This window comes from Aspergillus clavatus, genomic scaffold (assembly GCF_000002715.2).
Source record: "Aspergillus clavatus NRRL 1 1099423829805 genomic scaffold, whole genome shotgun sequence".
NCBI classification, from domain to species: Eukaryota; Fungi; Ascomycota; class Eurotiomycetes; order Eurotiales; family Aspergillaceae; genus Aspergillus; species Aspergillus clavatus.
The window spans coordinates 2065162-2092383 of record NW_001517094.1 but is presented as its reverse complement, the minus strand read 5'-3'; the positions used below and the strand labels follow the sequence as shown (position 1 = coordinate 2092383).

General features: G+C 51.2%; 8 protein-coding genes across 8 annotated transcripts, besides 6 other annotated features; 5 read left to right on the top strand and 3 right to left on the bottom strand.

Annotated features, from left to right (window-relative positions):
- Window positions 1–76: 76 nt before the first annotated feature.
- Window positions 77–137: a microsatellite.
- Window positions 138–1523: 1386 nt separating this feature from the next.
- On the top strand, window positions 1524–6879 carry abcB (putative ABC multidrug transporter; the record flags this gene model as incomplete). The annotated part of the gene is made up of 15 exons (XM_001269223.1): window positions 1524–1748; window positions 1897–2434; window positions 2496–2722; window positions 2789–3068; window positions 3132–3365; window positions 3421–4202; window positions 4260–4422; window positions 4486–4827; window positions 4880–5003; window positions 5061–5132; window positions 5179–5294; window positions 5348–5966; window positions 6021–6101; window positions 6165–6539; window positions 6639–6879. The coding sequence occupies 15 exons, from the start codon at window positions 1524–1526 to the stop codon at window positions 6877–6879; spliced, it is 4419 nt and encodes a 1472-aa protein (XP_001269224.1).
- Window positions 6555–6601: a microsatellite.
- Window positions 6880–7369: 490 nt separating the features above from the next.
- Window positions 7370–7389: a microsatellite.
- Window positions 7390–7511: 122 nt separating this feature from the next.
- On the bottom strand, window positions 7512–11618 carry ACLA_025140 (nucleoporin Nup120/160; the record flags this gene model as incomplete). Its single annotated transcript, XM_001269222.1, has 3 exons — window positions 7512–8695; window positions 8749–10899; window positions 10976–11618. The coding sequence occupies 3 exons, from the start codon at window positions 11616–11618 to the stop codon at window positions 7512–7514; spliced, it is 3978 nt and encodes a 1325-aa protein (XP_001269223.1).
- Window positions 11619–12120: 502 nt separating this feature from the next.
- Window positions 12121–13377, bottom strand: ACLA_025130 (recombinase RAD51; the record flags this gene model as incomplete). Its single annotated transcript, XM_001269221.1, has 4 exons — window positions 12121–12932; window positions 12989–13056; window positions 13148–13227; window positions 13294–13377. 4 exons carry the CDS (start codon window positions 13375–13377, stop codon window positions 12121–12123), a joined length of 1044 nt encoding a protein of 347 aa, XP_001269222.1.
- A 699-nt stretch (window positions 13378–14076) lies between these two features.
- ACLA_025120 (uncharacterized protein) lies at window positions 14077–15057 on the bottom strand (the record flags this gene model as incomplete). The annotated part of the gene is made up of 3 exons (XM_001269220.1): window positions 14077–14886; window positions 14941–14958; window positions 15013–15057. The coding sequence occupies 3 exons, from the start codon at window positions 15055–15057 to the stop codon at window positions 14077–14079; spliced, it is 873 nt and encodes a 290-aa protein (XP_001269221.1).
- Window positions 15058–15974: 917 nt separating this feature from the next.
- Window positions 15975–15994: a microsatellite.
- Window positions 15995–17611: 1617 nt separating this feature from the next.
- ACLA_025110 (uncharacterized protein) lies at window positions 17612–17847 on the top strand (the record flags this gene model as incomplete). The annotated part of the gene is made up of 2 exons (XM_001269219.1): window positions 17612–17654; window positions 17720–17847. The coding sequence occupies 2 exons, from the start codon at window positions 17612–17614 to the stop codon at window positions 17845–17847; spliced, it is 171 nt and encodes a 56-aa protein (XP_001269220.1).
- A 1618-nt stretch (window positions 17848–19465) lies between these two features.
- Window positions 19466–19783, top strand: ACLA_025100 (uncharacterized protein; the record flags this gene model as incomplete). Its single annotated transcript, XM_001269218.1, has 1 exon — window positions 19466–19783. One exon carries the CDS (start codon window positions 19466–19468, stop codon window positions 19781–19783), a length of 318 nt encoding a protein of 105 aa, XP_001269219.1.
- A 517-nt stretch (window positions 19784–20300) lies between these two features.
- ACLA_025090 (uncharacterized protein) lies at window positions 20301–22469 on the top strand (the record flags this gene model as incomplete). The annotated part of the gene is made up of 2 exons (XM_001269217.1): window positions 20301–20691; window positions 20761–22469. The coding sequence occupies 2 exons, from the start codon at window positions 20301–20303 to the stop codon at window positions 22467–22469; spliced, it is 2100 nt and encodes a 699-aa protein (XP_001269218.1).
- A 25-nt stretch (window positions 22470–22494) lies between these two features.
- Window positions 22495–22530: a microsatellite.
- A 241-nt stretch (window positions 22531–22771) lies between these two features.
- Window positions 22772–22800: a microsatellite.
- Window positions 22801–23522: 722 nt separating this feature from the next.
- Window positions 23523–26205, top strand: ACLA_025080 (uncharacterized protein; the record flags this gene model as incomplete). The annotated part of the gene is made up of 3 exons (XM_001269216.1): window positions 23523–24221; window positions 24276–25692; window positions 25748–26205. The coding sequence occupies 3 exons, from the start codon at window positions 23523–23525 to the stop codon at window positions 26203–26205; spliced, it is 2574 nt and encodes an 857-aa protein (XP_001269217.1).
- Window positions 26206–27222: the final 1017 nt, after the last annotated feature.

Genomic DNA, 27222 nt, shown 5'->3' with positions numbered 1-27222 from the left:
CTGTGCCTTGCTGGGGGGAGGCTGGCTGGCTGGCAGCACTTGGGAGTTCGGTGGCTGCGCCTTCAACCTGATTCTTAAAGGAAAAAAGAAAAAACTAAAAGAGAAAAAACCTGAAAAAAAAAAAAAAAAAAAAAAAACACTCTAATGTTTAGCTTGACTTTCTTCACGAACAGACTACTAACTCACTGACCACAGTTTAGTTAGTTAGTGACCAATATCTACTGACAGGCTGACGCTCTTTTTCACGCCTCACACAGACCAGGATACAGGTATGCTCCTATCATCCTATCATCCTTCAGGCTGCGCTGATAGCCAGGTTTACCACTTACTACTAGTTACACGGCAGTTGGCCTCGTGTCAGGTCGGACATTTCCCCCCGAGACTGGGTTGGTCAAGATGCGAGGTGGGAACAGAGAAAAGCACTATGATCCTAGACTATCTACACGGTAGGTACGTAGATCACTTGGTGTTGAACTTGGTTAGGGAACGGGGCTTGCATCCACTCATTCCACTTCTCGTCGTCTTCGTTTTCCCAAAGAAGCAATATGTAAGCAGTCCTCCACTGTTGTAGTAGGTAGTAGTAAGTAGTAACTAAGTATTCCGTAAGTATTGTACTGTAATCTGTTGTGATCAGGGGCAAAAAAAGAATAGTACATAACGGAGTAGTAAATATTAAGTAAGATAAAAAAAAATAAAACTAAAAAAAAGCTCATCGTTTACTTCGGCACGCATACAGTCGGATCTTATTCTATTCCCTACCGTCCTTACCGTCCTATGTACAGTCCTACTAGTACTACAGGTCTACAGCAAGCCTTCCCAATGCCCTCTGTGCATAATTATTGCTTTTTGGCACGGATGATTAGATAGCTTCGCCACGCAGTCTCCATTGATCGTCTCGATGGATATCACGGTTATTCTCCAAAAATTCTATGGTCCAGTAGTGTATCACCCTACCAAGCACGGAGTTTAAACCAGGAAAAGTGACTCGACCGAGTCCTAAGAGTTAGATACGAGGTCAAGACTCATCTCGCCTCAGAATTTCAGCCCTTCAAAACCCAAAAGAAAAGAAAGAAACCCAAAAAAAGAAGAGAGCGAGTAAGGGAGAGAGAGAGAACCATTTCCCTACGACCGACCCCATCCTCGCATTAATTCCTGTTTTATACGGCAAAAAGAAAAAAAGAAAAAAAGAAGTCCTCGCTTGTAATAGCTCTTCCGCCACGGCTCGGTTCCCAGAGTATCTACCTCACTAGGTTGCCGCTGGATTGTGATGAGACATTGTGTTTGGGCACAACGGACCATCATATCTGAACGTTGATTGAGAGCCTGGATCCAAGTCACGGCATGCTGTGGCTCTTCTGAAGGGATCGTCCATCCGCTACTACGCAGCAGGTACGCCGTAGTACGTATAAGGCTATCTCCATGCCATGCTCCATCAAAGTCTCTATGCTGCCTGATGAATCGCTGTCCATGATCTTTCTCGAAATTGTATCTAGATGGGAATCCTGACCTGTTAGGCTGTAGTCATGACGGCAGCTTCACCATCTCTCTCGTGTCAACAGGTGGACAACACTTTGCAGGTTCCTGCCCTGTCCTGTCGCGGGGGATTCGACTTCTCTTTGCTTTTTGAGGAGCTCATTCTGGGGATCTTGCCCCTGGGGATCGTCCTGGTTCTTGCATTGTTTCGACTCTGGCATCTGTTTCGAAGACAGCGCAAGGTCGTAGCATCGTGCTTGTTGTGGACCAAGATTGTATGTATCCTTGCTTCTCTGCCTGCCTGCTTGTGTTTTGCACTTCCTCTCCTCCCTCCCTTGATTTTCTTGTCCCTTCTTCCACATCAAATCAACTTTATGGATGGTGACTGACCGTGGCCTCCCTGCGGTTGTTGGCGTCTATCAGATTGCGTGGCTTGCCTTAGGCATCGTACAGTTGGTCCTTACCGTTTATTGGGCCCGTCCGTCGGCCAGCAGAACACGCGCGTCGATCGCAGCAAACGCAGTCACCACTGCGGGGATCTCTATCCTTTGTCTCCTCTCTTATGCAGAACACATTCATTCTGTGACGCCATCCTTTCTCTTGAATGTCTATCTCTTCATCACCCTGCTGTTCGATGCCGCAAAGGCACGGACGTTATGGCTGCGCATCAATGGCGGCGTCGACCTGCCCCTCGCCATCCTGACTTCGGTCACGGTGGGGATCAAGTGCCTGCTCTTCGTCCTTGAAGCCATCGAGAAGCGACATATCCTCCGCAAAGAGTATGCGGGGTATCCTCCCGAAGCCACTGCGGGGATCTTCAATCGGGCCTTCTTCGTGTGGTTGAACCCATTGTTCCACCATGGATTCTCGAGGCTGCTCGCCGTTGAGGATCTCTTCGAGCTGGACAAGCAATTGAGCTCAAAGCGGCTGCACAATGCCTTGGAGACTCGCTGGAACAAAGGTACGCTTCGGGAAAAAAAGCCTTAGAAAACCTGCACCACGGATCGAGCTGACAGGCCTAGTCCCACGGAAGGGTTCAAACTCACTCCTGTTCTTATGCTTCAGGGCATTCAAATGGCCGCTGTTGTCGGCTGTGCCTCCTAGAGCGTGTCTGGCTGCGTTGAACTTCTGTCAGCCATTGCTGCTGCGGCGATCGTTACTCTTCTCCACGCAGCCGGTGACCAGCCATACCAATAGCATTGGATACGGTCTGATCGGCGCTTATATACTTGTTTACACAGGAATGGGTGTGAGTACACAGATCCTGTTAATTCCCACCGTACGAGAGATTCTAATGTGAAACTGTCTGAATCAGGTGATGATGGGCCAATATCAGCACCTAACGTACCGCGCCATCACCATGGTGCGAGGAGCCATCGTCTCGATGATCTACAACAAAGCGAGCAGGCTGAGCGTCAAAGATGCCGATCCTGCTGCATCTCTCACCCTAATGAGTGCAGACGTCGAGAGAATCGTCCAAGGTTGGCAGACCATCCATGATATCTGGGGCAATGCAGCGGAGATAGCCCTCGCCATCTACCTTCTGGAGACACAATTGGGCGTCGCCTGTGCTGTCCCTGTAGGAGTTGCAGTTGGTGGGTCTCATATGCTTCTATTTGTGTTACGATCAGCACTGACTTGTTGTTCACGTTGAAAAGTGGCTCTTTTTGGTTGCATGATAGCCTTAGCGTTTGTAATGGCTAGGCAGGCGCTCTGGCTTGAAGCTATTGAGAGGCGCATTTCATCCACTGCTTCGATGCTTGGCTCCATGAAGGGTGTCAAGATGTTGGGTCTCAAGTCATCCATCATGGCGAGTGTCCATGGCCTGCGACTGGACGAATTGAGCATATCCAAGAAGTTCAGAAAGCTCCTCGTCTGGAATATGGCTCTCGGTAGGTCCAACCTTTCCAAGTCAATCGCTGGAACGTCTCTGACACAATTCATAAGCTTGGACAACTCGCATTTTCGCACCCATCTTTGCACTCGGGGCATTCATTGGCATCTCGCATGCTAGAGGGCAGGATTCTGCTTTTAATATGTCCACGGCGTACACGTCCCTGTCGCTCTTTGCGCTTCTATCAGACCCACTACTAAACCTAGTCATGGCTCTCATGACATTCATTGGATCTGTTGGTTCTTTCAGGCGAGTTCAGGATTTCCTTGAGAAGGAAGACCATGTTGACTATCGCCAGAGAGCTCCAGACGCTTCTTACGATAGCATTGAGCCCAAGCCGCTGATGCTAGTGGACGATTCGGACGTGATGACATCTGAGTCCGCTTCGGATCGAACACCCAAGCGAGCACTGTCATCTTCGTACCACGATGCACTCATCGTGCAAAATGCGTCTTTCGGCTGGGATATTGAGCAGGAGCCGCTCCTCAAAGACTTGACAATCACAGTACCGCGAGGAAGCTTCACTATGATCGTTGGACCTTCTGGATGCGGCAAGTCAACTTTGCTGAAAGCTATTCTTGGCGAAGTGCCATGCGTGAATGGGACACTTGATCTGTCCTCAGATAGTGTTGCATTCTGCGATCAGACACCGTGGCACATGAATGCAAGCATTCGCGAGAGCATCACCGCAATGTCAAGCTTTGACAAGGAGTGGTATGCATCCGTTGTGCGGGCGTGCGCTCTGGTCCCAGACTTTGAGCAATTACCACGTGGAGATGAAACGGTAATAGGAAGCAAAGGTATTGCTCTGAGCGGAGGACAGAGCCAACGTATTGTATGTATCTACGGCAGCCACCCCAGAAGGCTTGCTAATTCTGATGAACGATCACAGGCGATTGCAAGAGCAGTATATGCCAGGAGAAGTATTGTCATCCTTGATGACGCCTTCAGCGGTCTGGATGCAGCCACAGAGGACTACATTTTCCACAGTCTCGTTGGCATCTACGGCTTTCTCCGTGCGCTTGGCTGCACGATTATTGTTGCTGCATCGTCTGGTTTGTGACAATCTGTCCCAAGGGTTCAAGTTTTCTCTGGCTAACGACGCGCCATCCTCACAGCAAAGAGACTCCCTTATGCGGATCATATTGTGGCACTCGATAAGACAGGCCATATTTCGGAGCAAGGAAGCTTCAAGGCCCTCGATCTCGCGGGAGGTTACGTCTCCAGCTTTGCTCTGGGCTCACCAGATTGGAAAACGAAAGTCGACAAGCCACCCGTGGAGGAGAAACCTCAAACCAAGATCAAGTCAGAAGGCAAAACAGAGGTAATTAAAACAGACCCACGAAGGCAGTGTGGCGACCTATCCATCTATCTGTACTACATCCAGTCCATCGGCTGGTTCCCCACGGCCGTCTTTCTGGTGTCGATCTCGGCCTTTGTCTTCTGTATATCATTTCCAAGTACGTCTCCAAGAGTTTCTATGGTTGACTGCATGCGCTGACAGGTTACAAGGTATCTGGGTTAAATGGTGGGCGGGCGCGAATGAGGTTGACCCTAATGGTCGGACTGGATACTATCTCGGGATTTATGCAATGCTCGGCGCTGTCGGCATGTTTGCCCTGATCGTTGGCTGCTGGTAGGAATCACAAGGTCCTGATTTCACGAGTGACGGATACTAAATGCATGTCTGTAGGGAGATGGTGATCAACATGGTGCCAAAATCCGGAGAAAGCTTCCATAGGAGATTGTTGACGACAGTTCTGAGGTGCGTTGCTTCTCCAATATCCATGGATGCTGCTAATCGTTGATAGTGCACCCATGTCATTCTTTGCTGCAACGGACAGCGGCTCCATTCTGAATCGCTTCAGTCAGGATCTGCAGCTCATCGATATGGAGCTTCCTGTTGCGGCCATCAATACCTTTGCCAGTAAGTTCGCTGTAATATTATGATATCAGCGCATGCTTACCACAATTTTTCAGCTCTGATGCTCTGTCTCGCTCAAATGATCCTGATGGGCATCGCCTCCAAATACGCGGCCATTTCATTCCCTATGGTGCTCCTCGTTGTCTACTCCATCCAGAAGGTATACTTGCGGACATCGCGCCAGCTTCGGTTCCTGGACATTGAAGCCAAGGCACCACTGTATTCTCACTTTAGCGACAGTTTGAATGGTTTGGTGACGCTCAGAGCGTTTGGCTGGCAACAATCTCTGGAAGAGAAGAATCGCGAACTCCTCGACTACTCGCAGAGACCATTCTACCTTCTGTACGCCATCCAACGCTGGCTGACCCTGACTCTGGACATGGTCGTGGCGGGGATCGCTGTCATCCTGATCGTTCTTGTCGTCACACTACGGGGAACAATCAGCGCCGGCGACGTTGGAGTGGCTTTGCTTAATGTGATTTTGTTCAGCCAAAGTATCAAGCTGCTGATCACGTTCTGGACCAATCTCGAGACTCACATTGGTTCCATCGTGCGTGTCCGCTCCTTCACTGAGAACGTAAGCTCGGAGGACTCGCCTTCGGAGAAAGACGAAGTGCCTTCCAACTGGCCGTGGGGAGGAGATATCGAGTTCAAATCAGTTTCTGCAGAGTACAGGTATGCTCTACCCGCTACACAAACCGACGCATCACGCTGACTGACACCACCCAGACCCGGTGAACCAGTTCTCCGAGAAGTATCTCTGAGTATCAAGGCAGGTGAAAAGGTCGGAATATGCGGAAGAACAGGCAGGCATGTCATTCCCAAGCTTTTCCTGCAATCAGACATATAGCACAATCTCTAACATCAACCCAGCGGCAAAACCTCCCTGATAATGAGCATCTTCCGCATGGTCGAGCTCAGCGGCGGAAGCATCCTCATCGACGACATCGACATCACACGCATCCCCCGCCAAGAGATCCGCTCTCGCATCAACGGCGTCGCGCAGAGCCCGCTGCTGATCAAGGGCACCGTCAGGCACAACATCAACCCGACCGCCAGCTCCTCCGAAAAGGCCATCGTCGAGGCCCTCAAGGCCGTCGGCCTCTATGCCAAGGTCCAAGAAAAGGGCGGCCTGGACATCGACATCGACGAAGTCTTCCTCTCCCACGGCCAACAGCAGCTCTTCTGCCTAGCGCGGGCGATTCTTCGACCGGGTAAAGTCCTCGTCCTCGACGAGGCAACAAGCAAGTACGTCCCCCATGCCCCACCCTCCACCCTCCTCCCTCCCTCCTTCCCTCACCTTCCTTCCTATTCCACAAAATCTGAATCTAACACCGGCAACAACAGCGTCGACTCAAAAACAGACGAGATCATGCAGCGCGTCATCCGCGAGAAGTTCGGCTCGCATACCATCCTCTCCGTCGCGCACAAGCTCGAAACCATCCTCGACTTCGACAAAGTCGTCGTCCTCGACGCCGGCCGCGTCGTTGAGTGCGGGAATCCGTATAGTCTGCTCGCGGACGAGAAGACATATTTCAGCAGGCTGTATGCGAGTGCGATGGTGGAGGAGGGGGGGGACTCGACTTGATGATGATCATTGATGTTGATGTTCGGGGGTTTTTTTTGGGGGGGGGGAGTTTGTCTACTGCTTTTTCTTTTCTTCTTTTTCTACTTTCGATCCCCCCTTCTCTTTCATGAGTATAATTCTGGGTGTAGTTATGAGGTTTACTCCATATGTAATGACTATACTATCTATAATCATTCGTGGAATTTTTTTTCTTTCTTTTTTGGGGGGGGTTGGTTTTCCAGATTATTCTTTTGTTTCCTCAAGCGGAGGGAATGAGTGAGTTAGGGCTAGATTCCAGATAGGGCGTGTGAAGCCCATCTCCGCTACAGGGTACTGTACAAACTACAAAGTCCAGAGGGAATCAGGCATAGAAGGTGGCCAACTACTTACCTACGCCTCCCACTTCTTCCAGCCTTGCTACGCAGAAAGAAAGAAGAAAAGTAGAACATGACAAAAGCATCATCCATCCTATTTGCACCATATATTGCAAAGCCCAATTCAGAAAGGCGGGAAAAAAAAAAAAAAAAAAAAGAGTAAAACAAGTAAATAAACATGGAGATACACCCCTTTTTTATCCTCATCCTCGGATTGATTACAAGACAAGATGAGCACCGGCATCTATCTCCAGATAAATGGAGGAAAGGGGAAAGAGACTAGGAAAGAATCATCGTATCATCATTATCCGCCTCCGGCGCATCGAGGAGCCCGAATTCCCAATCCCCGCGCTCGATACGGCTCACCCGGTCCAGCTCGGACTGGTACTCGCGCCGGAGGTGGTCGAGGGTTACGATGACCCGGCGATGGGGGGTGTTGTTCGGTGCTGGGGACTTGCTGGTGCTGTTTGTGCGGGTGGAGCTGGTCGGTTTGATTGCGCCGGTGCTGGCGCTGAGTCTGCGGGTGAATCCTGAGGGCGCGGGGGACGGTGACGCGGCGCCGGTACTGGTGTTGGCGTTGGCGTTGGCATCGTCCAGGAAGACGTTGCCGTCGTCATCTGCTTGGAAGCTGGTGTGGCGCCGGTCGGAGGAGTCATCCTTTTCGACGAGGATGTATGCCTCGCTCTTGTCGACGCAGCCGAGCAGATTGATGAGGGAGAGGAGTTCGTGCCGGATCTCCTTGCTCTCCGGGTCGTCCTCCTCGACTATCGCCCGTGCATCGTCCGCTTCGCGGCCCTTGGACAAGACGAAATGGTTAGATGGGCTGTCTCTGGCGTTTCTTAGCCGCTGCACGTTTCGGTATGCGATCTCCGCAGCGCCACGGTAGTCATTCCGCGCAACGCGGTAGGCCTGCAAAATTCGCTGGTAGTCAGGCGTGCTATCGGACCACTTGCTTCCGGTGTCGAGGAACGAGTCGAACGAGGTCTGTTTCCGAGCAAGCGAGACAAGGGTGTCGTCTACATGTGTGGCGATATTAGGGAGAAGAGATGTGGGGAAGTGAAGAAGCTGCTGGAGCCCAGAGGTGCCTGGTCCCGCCGCAGTCAATATACCTGTGATGAGCGAGCTCAGAGCAGATTTTTGCAGCGCCTGGTCATGGTATCGGGCAAGCGCCGAGTATGCCTGGTCAAATTGGCACGTTTTCAAGGACGCGTAGAACAGGCGCGAGAGAAGATCAGTCTGCATGTTCATGCGCTCCGGATCATTATCGTTCTTGTGTTCACCTGCAAACGCTTGTAGCGCAAGGCTTGCAAAGTCCGCAACATGCGAGAATGAACGTGCTTGCTCAAAGATGGACAGGATGTGATGGAAATATTTGGGGAGACCGTTGTGAAAGCAGTCCACTGAGACAATGTCGAGAAGCGTCGACGACATTTCGTGCAGGTTACCAAGAGGTTTTCCGCATGCTTGTGAATGTCAGAAAGGGAGGCTCAAAAGGTACTATGGGGAGGGTACTTACAGAGAAGATATGCAGCCTTGCGGAAATACAAAGCCGCTGTGTCATATTCAGACATGGCCACGTACAAGCGGCCCTTGACATAGGTCGCCCAAGATGTGGTTGCCTGTTGCTGGAAGCGAAGGAAGTCCCATGCGAGGTCGATGTTATTCTTCGCGATAAGATCGCACTGTATGTAGACCAATGCGTTGGGATAAGCCACCTCCCCTTGACGAGTCACCCAGGACAGAACATCCCGGATGCCGAGTGTCAGAGTGAAGCTTTGGGGCAAACCAACCGCTTGTCGAGGCTTAATATCAGCAGCGAACAAGTCTTCAAGGAGAGTGACCACCCTCTCGGATTTATTCTTGGGTGCTGAGTCCTTTAGTGAAAAGGACGAGGTTGACATGTCGCTGGATACACTGGAAGATTTATCGGCGCACTTCCGCACGTTCGAGCTAAGCCACGACATCATTTCATATTCCCTCAACAAGGAGATTAAGGTGGCGAAGAGATCCCCCGTGTCGAAAGTAGATCCGTCTTCCTGCTGCACCTCGCCATCCACAAAAACTACGAGGAGCAAGAGGTCGATCAGGAGTCGTCTTGTGTTCTCAATTGTCTCTTGGGCGCCGTTCACAGTGACTTTGACTCCGAAGTGGGTAGGGAGAAGCTCGGAATCTTTGCCAGGAAATCCAAGCGGAATTGTGTCGATGATAGTGTAAAAGATATTGTTTGACAATTTGAAAATGTTCAGCCGCTCATTCATGGCAGTGATGAGACCGTCATACGTTTTGTTGGAGATTTTTTCTGTAAAGTCGCACCGCTCACGGAAAGCATCCATGCGGTCAGGGATGGACGACGAAGGCTCCGCATAGATTTCTGCCTCAAGGGCGCTATGACACGCTGCCTCAAGCTCTGCCGGGAACCGTTGTCGGAATCCCGAAGCCACTCTAAGTAGGAAGGAGGCTTCTTCGAAGCTATCCCCGATCTCCGAGCTCAAGTTTCTGTGGCTCCATCGGTCCACTATCTTGGGACCTTCTGCGCGGAGCTCGGGACCGTTGTTGTGCAGAAGCAGCTCGGTAGAGCTACATTCCCGGATGACTGCGCAGCTATCCGATAACAGCATCCAAGGAACTTCGTTGTAAACGTCGTAAGCAAGCCGGAGGGGCTCAAATCTTCGCTTGTTGATGTCCTCTGCGATTTGCCAGAACTGACGCCATTTGGAGTCAGTATCTACCCGATATCGCGTAAAGTCCATGTCGTCTTCGGCGTACTTGCGGAGGGCCACCGAGGCAGCGATTGTGGAGCAAAGTCGTTCGGAAATGGAGGCGTTCTTCTTTGCCGGTACAGGAGAAGAGGACAAAGGCTTAATTGCCTCCTGGTAAACAGACAAAGCAGTCTCAAGGACCTCCGGGGAATATCTGTTCGGCTGAAGCATGTAGCTCAGCCACTTCTCCGTCGGATCTACGGCGTCCTCTGACGCAACAGTGGGTAACGGTGCGTGAATCCGTGTATCCATGGCCGTCGACACCCAGTTCGTCTCCCAATCCGTCACAAGAGTCTCAAAGTTGAAGTGCAGAGTGTATAGTTGATAGACGGTGTTGTTCCTCCACATCACCCACAGCTCCATGCGCTTTCCTTCTTCCATAGGCTTGACCTGGAAATCAGCAACGGTCCAAAACATGCTTCCGGTTGCGTCCGGGTCTAAGGGCGTCAGAGCAGCATCAGGAAAGAGGTCCTCGACGACCAGCTGCGACGTCAAGCCTCCTTTGACAGCCCAGAACTTGAAGCGACCATCCTCGAATGGGGAATATGTAACAATGTAGTAGCGGTAGCCTCCGTCCAGCGCTCTCTCGACGTTGAATACCCGGATGAAAGATGATTCGGCGGGATTCAGCGAGTATGAAACAGATTCCTGTTGCTGTACCTGCCGGTCCAGCAGATCTTTCGTGGCAGCCAACTTGTTCGTGGCCAGGTTCCATATTTTGAGAGTATGGTTCAGGCAGACGGCAAACGCATAAGTCTGATCGGATGTAGTAGCAATGGCATTCGCGGCGTTGACATCGATATGGCGTCCCTGATACTTGATCGTGGGCTGCGCATGCCACCGGACCAACCCGCGAATCGATGCACCCCAGGTTCTTTCATCGAAGGTAAGAGGCGTCCAATGTGATCCTACCAACACGCATAGTATATCAGTACATGAGCCCTCAAACACGAGACGAATGGAAGAGTGGAATCAGAACAATACCATCGTCGCCCGACTTCCTGGTCAGTCGCAGAAGCGCGCCATTGTCGAGGGAGATAAACAACTCGAGCGGACTGCTCGCATGCAATCGGTGCGGGTGCGAGAAAGCCAAAGGTGCTGGAACACATGATTTGCACCAGTCGTTCACATTCTCGTCGATTGCTGCTGCGCGTCGAAAGAACTCCGGGCGCAGCGTGAGCGTATGCAACTGCTTCGAAGCCGTAATCACAAACACGCTCAGGGTCTCGTGATCCTCCAAATCGGCAAAGTCAACCCCTGACGGAATAATCTCTTCCTGAAAATCCAAGCGCAGCGTGATATTATATTCGGAATGTTCAATCCCTGCCTTGGTCAGATCCACGCACTGGATCTCCAGAACCTTGTTGTCATTGACTACCCGCCATAGAAACGTCCGGGGATAAACTCTGTGTTTGCGAAAATAGATCGAACCCTGCGTGGCCAGATGCCGTCGAGAAAATTCCTCCTCATCTTTTGCGGCCGGTTCTTCGTGGCTGGTAAAGGATGAGGCTATCGAGAATCGAGCCCGAGTTTGCGTGCTCTCTTGTGTTGGAATCTGGATGTAGGCGACGCTGCTCGGCGAGTACGGCCGAAGGTCAACTCTGGTATCCTTGTATATTTTCGCCATGGCGGATTGACTTTAGATCACCTTCCACAGATATGCCAACGGGTGATCTCAAGCCTCCATGGCCGTTTGTCGCAGGAGAGGAGATATCTTGCGATCTGGGCGGAGTTGAAAGGCGGAAAGCTGGAGCTCTGTTGCTTGTGCTCTCAGAAAAAACAAAAGTCTTGGCGCGGGTCACTGGACACAGTCACATATCTCAAACAAGACAACATCGACTTGATTTGTATTGCAAATAAATAAATTTAGGGGTTTTATCTCGTTTTGATTCCGGTCTGGAAGAAACTGCTCTGTTCAACGTTCTTTTCCTTAGTGTTGGGCGGCGAGCATTACGGATAGTATATGGCGCTCGTTATGATCAATCGGGATAACCCTCAGAATATCATACATGCAAACGGTGGAAGAAAATATAATATATGTACTCGATAAAGATAGATAATCGCAATATCGCAATGCGGAAGTCATTAATCTTGATCATCGTGGAAAGAAAGCGCATCCCAAGGTCCAGCTAATCGTTCTCTAGGTCCTTGGGACTTGGGTCTCCTATACCATCCTCATTGATAGCAAAGAGGCAGTCGCTTTCAGGTAGACACGGACTATCATAGATCTTGCACACTCTCGTTTCCCCTCTCCCCTTCTTCAAGCTCAATCTGGTCGTACTGGCGTGCGCAATGATGTTACCTCCAATGGGCTTCTTGGGGTCGGGGTTGAACATCGCACTTGGACCACCATCAACCTGGGCAACCACCTGATTTGTAATGACAACAGCGATACCAAATTCATCTGCAAGTCGCTGCAGGGTTCGCATAAACTTGGCAAGATGCGTTTGTCTGGAAGATAGCTCACCACGACCGTTGAAGTCCGTCCGGTACAGGGAAGTGGCAGAGTCGACAACGAGAAGGGAAAAGCGCGTCTCGCACATCATCTGAGACGCCTGGTTCAGAAGCTGCAGTTGATGATCCGAGTTGTAGGCCCGCGCATACGCAACATTGTCCAGGACCTCTTCGCCAACTAGTCCATAGCGCTGGGCGACTGCAAGGAGACGCACGGGACGGAAAGTTCCCTCCGTATCAATGTAAAGACACTTCCCTTCGCCTCCACCCATGTCGAATGGTAGCTGGCAGGTAACGGCGAGGGTATGACATATCTGACTTTTCCCCGTTCGGAACTCGCCGAAGATCTCGGTAATTGAGCCCGTTTCTATCCCACCGCCCAGCAGGGTATCCAGCTGCTTGGAGCCAGTTGTGATCGATATCAGTTCACTGCGTCGCGCATGCATTTCTGTGGCAGTCGTGAATCCCATCGGTACGAGTTTCGCAGCTACAGAATATCATAATCAGAAAGGTCCAGTGTCCCAAGTATCAGGGCTGGCTCACCCTCAACTAGGATTTTCGTTGCCTTCTGCTCTGAGATGCCTTTGATTTGTTCCAGCAATCTTCTCGGCCTAAACCATCGAGGAATCGAAATGTGAGTGTTCCGATAGTAGCTAAAGCCAACCTCTCTGGTCTGCACTTGATGCGGAACGGGAGACGTACGTATATGCAATCGACTCGACGGTGTGATACCCTGCATCAACAAACAACTTGATATCTCTGCTTGTCAATCCCGCAACACCCTAGACACACCCAGTCAGCGGGTTTTCCACGCCCTATGAAGATCCCATAGTAATGTAGTGACTTGCCTCCAAAGCCGAGAGCGGGGTGGGTGCTCCTGGACCCGGTAATCCACTCTCATCATATTCTTGAGTCTCCGTATCAGCAGTCATCTTGTCGTTCACGGCGTCAGCAACTCCAGATGATAGCGCCCTTAGTCGATTCGGTATGAGCCTGGAAGACTACAGATATTCAACCAAACGCGAGAAAACACGCGTGTTCTTTCAGACCGCGACTTCTTCCGTCGGCTGATGGACAATCTGCTTTCGAGACTGCTAGTAGGGAGAAGGCTCTGGTAGCGAAGATTTCTACCAAAAGAGTCCACTGAAGCAGCTACAAATCATGGATGTGGCGAATCGCCCTGTCTGTCACTCGACTAAACAATCGGGTGTGTTTGTGGACGCGTCAAGGCAGTCACGATATCACGTGCGCTGTCTGCCTAATTGGCTGCCTCAGGTAACACCATCGCTTGCTCGGCCTCAACAAAACAATAAAAATACTTTGCGTCTGCAGGATGCTAGGGCTAAGGAACAGGGCAGTGTGAGTGGGAAGAAATCATTCTAATCCTATGAAGATACCATATGTAGCATTGACGCTGTAGGATACAATTCTCACGCCGATGAAGTAACCAGGAAGATTTGTCTTCAGAATGAAAAGGCCAAGGCAAGTCACTTTATCCAACAGAGCTGGGGGAAACATGCTCTTCTCCTCTCACGCTGGTCCGGTGTACATCATGGTGCCGAACGATGAGCAGCCTTTTTGTCCAGGGGCTTAAGGAAAGGCTTTGAATTGCAATTGGCACAAAGCACCATCTATATGCCACTCTCCTTATCTTCAGTGGGTATGGGCCTTAGCTGAAATTCCTCTCGAGGACGAGTCTGAATGCTCTCTTCAATCAGCCTGCTGATTCTGCGTCTGAAATCCTCCGATGATTGCCGACGTTCACGGCCTAGGGGTAAAGAGCGGCTCAGTATTTCCTCGTTGGATACGCAGCAACAACAACTACCTCCCCCGCTTGGAATGGGCTCACCTTCAACATCTGGCTTTCGCTTGTCCTTCTCAGATGATTTGGTTATCCATGAGCTACGTGGCCCAAACCAACCTCGTGACCAACGTTTTTCAGTCTCGGCAGATTTCTGGGAGTCCTGAAGCTGAAGGGGATCCGGAGGGATTGGCAGGCCTCCCTTGAAACTATTTGGTTGGATGCTGCCGGGCCTGCCACCGTCCATGTTATCATTCCCAATTCTAGAAGAACCTCGGGAATCGTGACGAGCGGCGTTTGGGACCAGTTGCTCTGGGAGCCATTGTGCTGGGACATCGAGTGTGTCGTACGTAGATAATGGGTATTGTGGCCGGCTTCCCATCGGCGTGACCGATCTGCTTGCCATTGGAGTCGCAGACTGCACTGGGCTCGATGCGTTGCTGTTGGAGATCCATATACCATCGACTTTGACACCTTTCTCCAGAGCTCTAGCGCCAAAGGGGATATCGCTTCCTCCTGTCGCTACCATCTGTAACTCGGAATCTTGCGCTGCTCTTTGATATGCTTCTGCAGCAGCGTATTTCTTGATCATTCGTCGGTTATATGCGAGCACGCAGAACGAATAAATAAGTACGATTGCCTCCCCAAGTCAGTGGTGACCATGTGTTTTATTGGCAGTCGAGTTTGATCTTACCAGGAGGAGAGCAAGCACCTGGTGAAGTTTTCATTAGCATCATCCCCAGCCGCCGCTGAACTCTAGGCTTACAGCACTCAGTTTCTGCCACAGGGCCCAGTCTATCCAAAACTTCATGGTGTATATCTATCTCGCCAGCGCGCTGGTTGTTGAGTCGGCCAGTTAGGATGGTAACCCCAGGATTCGACGTTGTTATATGATCATGAGTCAAGTATGGGACCCTACAACGATGATGGCTCTATAGTCACCACGGTGGCAGTTCGAGTGCGCAGGATGGTGGCGTCGAGTACGCTGGGCCTATTGCTGAATCTATGCCGACTGAACTGTTGTTCAACGTGTCGGATACTTGATTTGGGACGGAGACTGTGTAGGCTAGAGAGATGGCGGTTGTACAGAGCTTGGGCGAGAATGCGTCAACTGGAGGCTTTTGTGTTTGTGGACAGGACAGAATGAGCTGGTAAGCCTGGGAGATCCTGCCTCTAGTAACTACGAATGAAGGAAGCCGCGCTGTTCACCAGTGGGTTGTGTATGCCTTCCTTCCTTCCTTGCTGTACCTTCCACTGTAGTATGGTGTATATCGCATCATACATGTCTGGGTGGAAGAGTCTCGCGATCACTTCTGAGTAGAGGGTATTCGCATACATTTGGCTACACATGGTGTATATCTCAAATCTGAGCTTGGTGATAGAAATGCTCGACATTTCACGCATTTCAGCTCTGGATACGATCTAATACTGGGTTTGGGGGGAGTTCTCCCTGTTTGGGAAGTGATCTTGGGTCCCTCGGTCATGGAAGCTGGGTCATCCGATGGGATGCATCGGATTTGCAGGCTCAACTGCGTGTTGGGCTATTGCTGAGTGACTTGTATGCCACGCTCAACTGGGATAGATGGAGTATTGCTGTACTATAACTATCTAATGCCAGGGACGGGACATACTCCGTAGATGATGCTAGAGGCCTGACCCCCTGTCCACCTTGTTTTGATGCCAGCTGAGTGTTACTATCTTGGATTTATCCCTGGAAATTTTGGCGTGAAAAAAAAAAAAAAAAAAAACAATGGCATGGGTGAGGATTTGTGTGGCAGACAGTCAGTATCCCAAATGGGGGAGTAAATGGAAACATGGAAACCAAAAAAAAAGAAGAATAAAAAGAAGAATTGCGGTTGTCCAGCCAGACAGCCAATTTCCCTGTAACGGGTAGGTGTTATCCGGCGACGCCATCCCAGGGTGGAAATATCTCTGCAGAATTGCTTCCCTCAAGAATCACTTCCATTGCTTAGCGCCTTGTAGCATCGTGGATTACTCGCACGAGTACAGCGACGACCCCAGGATTCGTACCGGGCACCTTTCCCGCTGGCAATTGCCGCAGCAAGGTTACTGACTTAGCGGCGGGTCTTCCACTAGGTTATCCATGACAGATTAAGGATTAATCCGGAATTTTAAAATATGACCGAAGCAACTACTAGACAATTTGAACAATTTACAACACCCAGTCCCAATTATGATGATCAGTTATCGTCGAAGTATTTAAGGATTTGCTTCAGGGTGGCTTGCCATTTTCTGGACTGGAAGCCTCTCTGTCCACTAGAAGCCACTCACCTGACTCTCGATTATCCTTCTATGAGAACAAATCAACGCTTCCAGGTACATCGTTGCACTACCCTATGAGCAAGGCATATATATGGATAACAATAGCCTCCTATCCCGCACACCACTTCACGACAATGCCTGATCACCCAGACAGGAAATTACACCCCACTTCACACGCTCTTCCCACCATATGAAAAACCCCTACCCGTGCCCACACCATTTCCAGAATGTCCAAAATTCCGCATAGCAGTAACCCGAGCAGCAATCGATATCATCGTAGCAATAACGATGAAAGCCAACGCACCTGTTCTTCTGCCGCGTGGTACACCAACCATGAACACAAGTATGGCCTCGGAAACAGTCGCCATCACCTCGGCAGCCCATAGCGCACCGCTGAGTCCCATCCTTGCAAATGTAACCCGAGTCACAATCACCGTCGGCCTTGCATTTAGGCGCATTGATCACGTCGATAGGGTTGTTATCGCCAAAGCCAGCAGCTGCGAGGTGGTGCAATGAGCCCGATGAAAGTCCGATACCGAGGCTCCCCAGGGGTAGCAATAGGATTATGACGGCCACGAGAAGAAGATTCAGGATCGAAGCCATGAGGGGAAATCAATGCGTGAACATGAACCAGCGGCCGCTATGGCACGAATCAGTGACCCTTATCCCGTACAAGACCAATGGAGACAAACTAGTTTCGAATTATACTAGGGAAGAATTGACCTGTTCACGCCCAAAGGTAGGCTACAAGGAGGCCAAAGAATCCAGCACTTGCTCTGCTGATTGAGTGCACTGGACATATCGATGGAGAGCCAACGCAGCACAGAAGGTGGCATGCATAGCGCTGCTCTTTAAGTAGAGGAGAGAGCGCCTGCCAATCCCAGGAAGTTCCAAGACTCGCTCACAGCGGTTTCCCAAAAGGCCCACCCCGAACGGCCAGATAATGACGGGGAAGTTCCCTTACCGGGCCCCTAGAATCTATTTCAGCAAACTGCAAGAAATCGCCTGTTGTTAATGAGAAAGAGTGAAGCTCAAGCAACTACCACCTGCTCCTCGGTTCCCTCAGAAACATTGCCAGCACCATGGCCCCGAGCGTGTTCCTGATCCATACCCGCCTCCATCCATGTGCTCCAACACCCCCCTGCAATGGTCATATCCCTTCCCCAAACATAGCCACAATGCCCCATCAGATGCGGCCTTCCCAAACCCTCTCCTTCCACGGTATGAGACTGGTCTGGACACGAAGGGCGGGAGACCTGAGATCTCAGTGGTACATCGGGCCAGTTCCCTCAACACAACCGTTCACCATGGGAATTAGGCTACCAAACACGAACCTTCACGCCTTCAATAGTGTCTGTCCTAGAAGGACAATGCCCTAGCATCGAACCAAGCAAATTATCCCGCGAATATAGGAACACACATCAAAGACATATGATGATATGATAGACACACATCACGTGACCCAAATACATTAAGTTCGATGCACAAAAATGCATAAATTTGGTACATGTACTCAGTAACTACTGCATAGACAACTCAACTCCGACAGATGCAACAGTGACCTTTGCACGCATTGTCATCATGATGATTAGATAAATATCTGGTCTCTGCGATCAGATTTCTCTACATTGCAACACCGACGAGCGCACCGAACAGGCACGGGTTTCTTCTACAGTGCCCTTACAGCACACTTATTTCACTTCCCCACCTGCGTTTCCCTTCATAGTTCATCGAATCATTCGATTCCTGGTTCCTGCTGAATTGCCGAGTTTTAACCTCCCACAAGTGGGGACTAATCAAGACATATGCAAATGCAGACTGCAAAGTGCAAAGACATGCCCCCCAACAAGACATATCTAGAGAGAGATCATTTAAAGACAGGACCCGAGCCATTGAAACTCGGTTCCAATCGAAAACAAGAAACAAAGGGATATCTGAGGGATGTTGTTGACCTGACGTATACGGCTGAGTTAGCAGCAAATAACCGGCCAAATTAAGTACGGCTAGTAAAGGGCCGCAGTGGCATCGAGCCTTTTTCTGGTTAATGAGACCGGACACTAAGATCGTCGTCCAGACGAAGGAAGTTAGGTAACTATCTAAATGGAGGCCTTTCAGAAGTTGTACACTTGTAGTTCCCAGCACACCAATGCCCGCCGATCATGTGAGATTCGGGGGGGGGGGTGTGGTTTGCGCTGTACCTGAGCCACTGTTCCTCGTCCTATTAATCAATCAGCCCTCCCCGAGTGCAATATTTTTTCTCTTCTCTCTCTTTTCCTCATATCCGGTTCTTTCATAGACTACGCTTATTTACAACCTCATCTCCCCATTGCTTCTTCGGGCATATCCACACGACTAAAGATGGTTCCATTCCGTAATTTTTTATCCAGAAGGTCCGCTGCGCCTAATGGTGGGGAGATCGAGACAACCTTCGAAGACACTCGACCATCCACTGAGAACTTTGGCTCCAATCCACTGAGTATCGGAAAAAGTTGCGAAAAGGAGCCATTGGAGTATAAATTGAGCGGTATGCTTCATGATCATTAAATCAAACGCGAGCATCCATGAAATCCGGGGTCGCTGATTCGTTTCCGTACAGTTGTCGACGATAACGGCGCCTATCTACCGGTATAGATATCCCTAGTCTCTGCCTTTGAAGTACGCGGACCCCAGCTAAGGATTGACATCGGTAGCCTTCTCCGCCTGAGAAACAAAGCTTTTGGAAGAAATACCCCGGCTCGAACCGGTCTTCAAACCATCGGAGCCTCGTTGATGAGAATGAACCGTTCTCGATATCCCGCGAATCATTCGATTCGTACCGTCGATCATTTGTAAGTTGATGGCATTTCCTTTCTCCCACCTGGAGAATATCTTCGCTGACCTGGATGGGATTGCTCTAGGACATTTCCGCTCGCTCGCCAGTGAGCTACACTGACACGATGCCCTCTCGCACGTCACTCGACTCACGTTTTTCGCACATGACCTCACCATCTTCACACACGAACGGTTTCTCGCGGCCGGAAGCCATGGAAGAAGAGGCGTTTGAGGACGTGGGGCTCGACGATGAAGAGGCCAAGCCCAAGAAGAAAAGCATATTTTCTCGGTTCAGCGAATTATCGAGCGAGAGCCAGCCGTCTGGAAATACAAAACCCTCCTCGCAGCCTCTCGGGTTTCACATCCCAGGGAGAAAGAAGGGACCTACCAGCGTAGGGTCAGAATTGGGAACGATCAAGTCCACAGAGGCCGAGGGTGCTTGAGGCATCACGCTAAGCATGATTCGAAATTCCCGTTGGTATACCGACTGGGAATTCTAATAACTTCAGGGCGTTGGGTGGATTGAATAACGGTGTTTTAATAATATGTGTATTCACGACTTCATTGTACCTATTTCGTGCCTTGTGCTGTTCTCACTGGGAGACACCTATAGCACATCCTCAAACTTAATGCTTTGCATTTTGAGTTGTATATGACAAGAAAACCAACAAAAACATCATTCCCTTCTTCACCAACACTCTTTCCACCCCACGAGCATTATTACTATCAGGCCGATACTTGATAATCGCTATCCTTCTTATCGGCGGAAAGCTAAACAATGCAAACACCACCCGACCGCCCTCCAAACGCCAAAAAAAAAAGTAAAACGACTTTTCTCCGGCAGAAACAGTCAAATCAATAGAAATTTTACCCAGCCAGCAGCATACCAAGTCCACTGTTTCCAGACCCCCAGACTTCATCCGAACCATAAACACCAGTCGCGAGAAAAAGTTCGTCGATATGGTCGGCGTAAAACGTCCGGTCGATGCCGGGGACGAGCGCAATGGGAAACGGACCAAGACCAAGACGGCGCCCGTGACGACGAAGAAGGCCAAGTCCGCGCCGGCGAAGAAATCTGCGCCCGAGAAGAGCTCGAAGAAAGATGCGAAGGTCGGAAAGAAGGATAAGAAGTCGTCGAAGAAGAAGGTAGAGAAGGAGGAGTCGGAGGACGAGGACGACGACTTCGACATTGACGATGTTTCGGATTCGGAGATTGGCGACGACGACGACGAAGATGAGGACATTGAGATGGGTGGCGCGAGTGACCAGGAGGAGGAATATGGCGAGGAGGAGGGAGTAGAGCAGACGTCCAAGGCTGCGGCTGTGTCCGCGAAGCCTGAGCCTGTGAAGAGTACGGTGACCCTCCTTTCCTTTCCCTTTAGAATTTTGCTGGTATGCTGACACAAACGGCATTTTACAGATAGCAATGCCTCCCGTGAAGCACATGCGAAGCAAAAGGTCCTTCTACAAGAGCGGAGAGCCGCAAAGCCTAATGCCGACATCATTGCCCGTTCGAAGCAGCTGTGGGAGCGTCTGCGGCGCAAGTCCCACGTCCCCCTCGAAGAACGCAAGAAACTCATTGCCGAGCTGTTTGAGATCATTACGGGGCGTGTGAAGGATTTCGTCTTCAAGCACGATTCTGTCCGCGTTGTCCAGACTGCTTTGAAATATGCGAACCTCGAGCAGCGGAAGCAGATTGCGCAAGAACTCAAGGGTTCCTACAAAGAGCTGGCGCAAAGCCGATATGCCAAGTTCTTGATTGGCAAGTTGATCGTGCATGGTGATGCTGAGGTGCGGGACCTGATCATCCCGGAGTTCTACGGACATGTCAAGCGGCTCATTCGGCACCCCGAAGGATCGTGGATTCTGGATGATGTCTATCGGATGGTCGCGACCAAGGAGCAAAAGGCAACGCTTCTTCGGGAATGGTATGGCCCGGAGTTTGCGATCTTCAAGGAGGAGAAGGGCCCCGCTGAGCTCTCGGAGATCCTCGAGAAGAACCCGGAAAAGAGAACACCTATCATGCACTTCCTGCATGAGATGATTAACCAGCTGGTGCAGAAGCAGTCGACAGGATTTACGATGCTGCACGATGCTATGCTCCAGTACTTCCTCAACACGAAACCCGGTAGCTCGGAGGCTACGGAGTTCCTCGAGTTGCTTAAGGGCGACGAGGAAGGAGATCTTCTCAAGAATCTGGCGTTCACCAAGTCTGGTTCGAGAGTCATGTGCCTGGCGCTGGCTTACGCCAATGCCAAAGACCGGAAGCTGCTTACCAGATCCTACCGGGACACCGTCAAGATGATGGCTGGTGACCTCCACGGCCACATGGTCCTCCTGAGCGCCTACGAAGTCATCGATGACACCAAACTCACAGCGAAGATGATCTTTCCCGAGCTTCTCAACCAGAGCCTCGGCGAAGAGGCGCGCAACGAAGAGTTACTCTACCAGATCAACGACCTCACCGCACGGATACCCATTCTCTTCCCCTTTGCTGGAGACCGCGTCAAATGGCTCCTCCCAGACGTCGACCAAGAAGTGTTAAAGGAGATCCGCGAGGTACGGAAGGAGACCTCGAAGAAGGAGCCCGCGGTTCGACGCCAGGAGCTGGTCAAGGCCGCCTCCCCCACCCTGCTGAGCTTGATCGCCGCGCGCGCCGAAACCCTCCTGGAGACCAGCTTCGGATGCCAGTTCCTCGCGGAGGTCCTGTTCGACGCGGACGGTGACAAGACCGCGGCGCTCTCCGCGGTCGCCGAGGCCGCCAAGGCCAAGTCCGACATGCAGGATTCGCCTTTCTTCGGCCGCCTTCTCAAGTCCCTGGTCCAGGGCGGCCGGTTCAACGCGGCCGAGAAGGTAGTGGAGAAGGTGCAGCCGGCTTTGAACTTCCACGCGCTGCTGTACGATCAGATCAAGGACGAGATCATGTCATGGGCTACGGGACCCAACACCTTCGTGGTGGTTGCACTGGCCGAGTCGGACGACTTCGCGAAGAAGGATGAGCTGCTCAAGACCCTGAAGAAGGGCAAGAAGGCGCTGGAGAAAGCGGCTGCAGAGGCCAGCAAGGACGGGAAGAAGAAGGCCGGACCAACCAGCAGTGGCGCGAAGTTGCTCCTGGAGAAGATTCGATGAGTTTGTGATATTCGCAAGCGGAATGTTCTTTTTTTTATTTTTATTTTTTATTTATTTTTTTAAAAGCATAGTCTTGTAACCTTTGGGTCAATCGCACATGGGGTCTGGTCACTTGCTGTGTATTGTGTCTCTGTCTCTCTCTCTGGGATCTTGTATAGGATCTATATATATATCACCTACAAATACAATTGAGAATAACTACAGAGTAACTATTCTATGCCTTATTGAGTAGGCCACGGCTATCTACTCCCAACACGGTTAGAGCTTTGAAAGGGAAAAAAAAAGGTGGTTCTGCACGCCTGAATAATAATAAAAATAATAATAATAATAAATCTCATTATTGATTGCTGATGCTATTAAGACTTGCATGCATACATAGTAGGATGCATCTCAGTGTAGCTTCACTTCATGACTTCTTTTTAGAACATCAGCAGTTAAGCACTTCATAAGAACTTCCAACTTGCATTACTACCCAGACTCGCCAAGAAACCACAATTTCAATTCAATTATTCAAAGCGAACTTATCTGATACATTATTCCAGATATTAGCACGGATCCCTACCAGATTTGGTCTGGCTGCGAAAATGAACGGGCTTTCACTAACTAGACTATTTCCTAAAAGACAATTTAGTGGCTGTTGGACTGTTCATCTTGAGGGAAAACAATAGACAGCCATGCCGTGTCTCCCAATCGTTCTCTCGAGCTCTCCTTGAGCCTTGTTGTCTTTTTTTTTTTCTTTCTTTTCTGTTTTTGATCGTTTCTAGCATGAATCCCTAATCTTAATCTTTAATTTTTATCCCCAATATCGTGTCTCAGTTGTCTCGGTGTTCATTTTTGCGATTGCATGGTACAGGACTGAAATCCTACACAGGTCGGCCTGTTTCTTCATTGCATCCCCTTTATTGGATTTCACTTGCAGATTTTGGTTTCGAGTTAAAACACCCTGTGTCTGTCAGTCGCAGATGGCCGTCTGTTAAGGACATCGGTCGTCATCAGTGCACTCTCATCGCCGTCCACCATCGGGGATCAATCCCAAACACCAAATTCCAATCAATGCTGGACAGTACAGCCTCGGGGCGCAATGCCCGGCAACACCCACAGCCAGCGCCGATAATCCCGCCGTCGCCGACGTTGTCGAACCCAGACATGATCTTGCCGTTCGACGAAGGCGAGCGCGAGTCGTCCACCCCCTCTCCGCCGTTCAACCTCCCGTCCCTGTCCCATCTGCAAGGATTCTACGAGAGGAAACCACTCCCAAGTCTTCCCGGCGCCAACAACCCCGCCCCTGGACAACTGCTTCCTCCCTCCAACTGGTCGCAGAAGAAGAACTTCGCGCGACACGCGTGGGCGTCTGATACCCGCGACGTGAGCCGCCGCCTCTCCGACATCGGCGAGGAAGATGCGTCGTCGTCGTCACCGCCGCGAAAAGGGGGCTATTCGGGGAGCCTGACTGTCACGTCGCGGGGACCGGGGCCCAAATTGGCGAGTTCGCCGGTCCTGTACGGACGTGGGGAGAAGGAAGCGCGAGAGAATGGGGCGTGGAGTAGTTCGTCTGGGTCGACGATCAGTGGTGCGAGCGAGTCTTCGTTGCGGGAGGAGGCGTCGAATCGAGCGGATCCGGCAAAGGATGAAATAGTGCAACTAGGTGTAGAGTCGGCGGTGGAGCAGAAGGGGCCCGACGATGCGTTGTCGTCGGCTATCTTGAGCAGTGAGGCGGAGCGGATTCTGGAGAATGCGAAGAAAAAGCTCACGGTGAGTCATTTGGAGCGCTGGGGGTTCGTCTTGCAAGACTAACTTTTGGCGCAGCTCATGGAAGGAAACCTCAGTCGGGCCCGTACGACCATGCGATCATCTCCGTCGCTGTCGTCAACGCCGTCACCGGTGCTAGCCTCACACCCAATGGGACTCGGACAGCCCGTGGGTGGTCTGTATCAGTCAATCTCACGCGCGGACCGTAGGGCATCGGCTCTGCGTCCTCGAACAACGTACACCTCGTCGCAAGATGCGATCAACAACCGACATTCGAGGGTGTACAGTGAAACCAATCTTCCGTCTTCAGCGCCGTCCGACCCTTCGTCTGACCAGAAAACGATGTCACGATCGCTGAGCGCCATGGGCTCCAGTACTTCCTCCAACCTTCACAACGACGATCGCTCGTTCCGTTATGAGCCAACTAGAGCCTATCTTACGCATCGTGCCTCTGTATCGTCGATGCAACCGCCGGCCTCGCTCCAGGCTCGTAGACCCAACGTGACGTCCGAGGAGAATACCGCCGAGACGACCCAGGGACTAGGCATCACAAGCGACGATGCGAATGCCAACAAAATCTCCAGCATGGAGGAATTCAACTCCGCCTACCCCTCCCAAGATCCCCCGTCTCGTGCACAGTCCCAGCTTCAGGTGCGCGATCTCCAGGATCAGATGAAAGGTCTCCACATCAAGATCTCGAGCTTGAAAGTGAAAGCCCAGGAGGACAACCTCCGTCGGCGGAGCCTGCAGAGTCTCCGGACCCCTAGTCCCTTCACCGAAGGCGACCAATGGTACCCAAGTGCGCTGGAACTCAAGAACAGCAACGGCAGTCTTAAGTCGGATGCGGAACGGGGACGAATGGCAGAAAATCCGCCAAGGACTCAGCATCATGGCCCTGAAACCAGTACGAATGGCCCTGCACCGGGTCGGAGGGACTATGGAGGGAGGGATTCCGCAGCCTCGTTTTCGCGGCGGCCCAGCGCTGCTCCCCATGCTGTCGAACCCACGGACCAGGACGACCGGCAATCTGTTATTGAGAGTTTGTATGAAGATGCCGAGGAGGGAGACTACGATACGGACGGTTCCTCGAGCTCAGACATTGATCGCGAGGCTCTGGAAGAGATCCTCCGCGAGCCCTTTGACGACGACGATCTGGAAGATTCTCTAGAGGCGTTTCCGGCGGTGCCTCATCATACGGAGATGACGCCTCACGAGGAGCGCGAGGACGCATTCGACTACGAGCATTTTATCCTGCATAGCGCCCTGGGGAACTTCTCGCAGTCCAAACTGCGTCGCACGAGTAACGTATCAACGTCTTCGGTGGAGACCACGCGACCGGCTCACGGAGGCCCTGGTGCTCGACATCTACGGTCCGACAGCACGGCCTCGCTCTCCACCATCGCGACATTTGCTACAGCTTCAGAGGGAGATGATCTCGAAAGCGTCCTTTACTGGGACCGGAAGTTCAACGATGGTGAGTAGGATCCTACATGAGATAGACCGAGTAACCCGTCTCTAACATCCAACAGAACTGCGCAGCCGCCAAAACTTCAGGGACCCTGAGCCCAGCCGCCATGATTCGGAAGTAATGGGGACGCCTCGTGCATCGCGCAGCCAATTCAGCCGCAGCGATCACCGGAACGGCAACTCGAATACTTCCTCGAGAACAATTTCCCCCGTTCGGCGATCCGACTCGGCCACGACGGGGACCGTCACGCCCAGCTCTCTGGTGTCTTCCCTCGTGTCGACGGTGCGAGCCGCCTCGTCGAGTCCGTATCCCAATCCCAACGCCCCGGAGACCAACATACCGGGATTCAACAACGACGACACGCGTCTGCTAGAGCAGCTGTTTCGGAGCTTGGGCCAGGTCTGTCTGGATCTACAGACCCTTACTGCTTCGACAGAGCCTGATCCCAAGACGCTGCGGGTTCTTCGACGGCGGCTGGATGCAGCTCGGAGGGTTCTGGACGGGGAGCTTGATGCCTGATGCTTGGTGCTTGCCGGAAGGAGCGGAGACGTGATGATTTGGGGGGGGGGTGGTCAAAGAGGAGGGTTATATGAGGGTGGTTTTTTCTGTTTGTACGACAGTTTGCACGGATGTGCACTGGTTCGAGGCTTGATATCCATGATACCCTGATTCTGCGTCTTTGAAGCATGCGTGTATTGTACAGCCCAATTTTTTATTTTCTGCGGAAATTTCGCATTTTCTATATCGCCTCCATATTGGACTTCCGATTTGACATTCTTCCAGAAGCTGGGTGTATTGGCGAGTCCCATTACCACCGCTCCCACAACAATCAGTTGTTTCCCAGAGGTTCCACAAACCCTCTCTACTCTACGTAGTATATTGAGGATATTGAGCAGTGCTCAGGCAGATCAAACAGTAGACAAAGCGGAGCACATATTCTTCTGCCTAGGTAGGTATCCCTTCCATCAAATAGGGCTACCAGAAGTAGTATATCGATATCTGCTAAACTTCCCCTACTCGACACATCTCCTACTGAAACATAGTCTACCGTGCCCATTGAATCCACCTCCTAAGTTGATAAGACTCCTCTTCGACGTGTCCACTGCTCGGCACCCTGACCATCCACTCACTGGATCGGAGAACAGGTAGGCGACGCTGAAGATCGGATATTGGGTGGCTGCGATGCGGCTTCCTTCCCGAGCCCAACAGCCATGCTTGGTTCTGTGTTTCTAGGAAAGCTCGTCCTGAACTGAATATCTACTATATCATGTCTCAAAGATTGCTCTCGGACAAGTAGGTTTCACTTAGATAGGGGCGCATATGGTATACTTGTGGACGTGGTGGTTGTGTAGATATCGCAACCCCCGCAAAACACGTGGATCCGACGCGCCTGACGCGTTTGACCCCGCCAATTTTGTTTTCTGCGACAAACTACTCCGTAAAGAATACCGATATGGAATTGCTTGGTTCATGAAAGCCTTTGTGACTGACTGATCCTGTCGAATCGGATTTTGGTTCTTATCGATAGCATCTCGG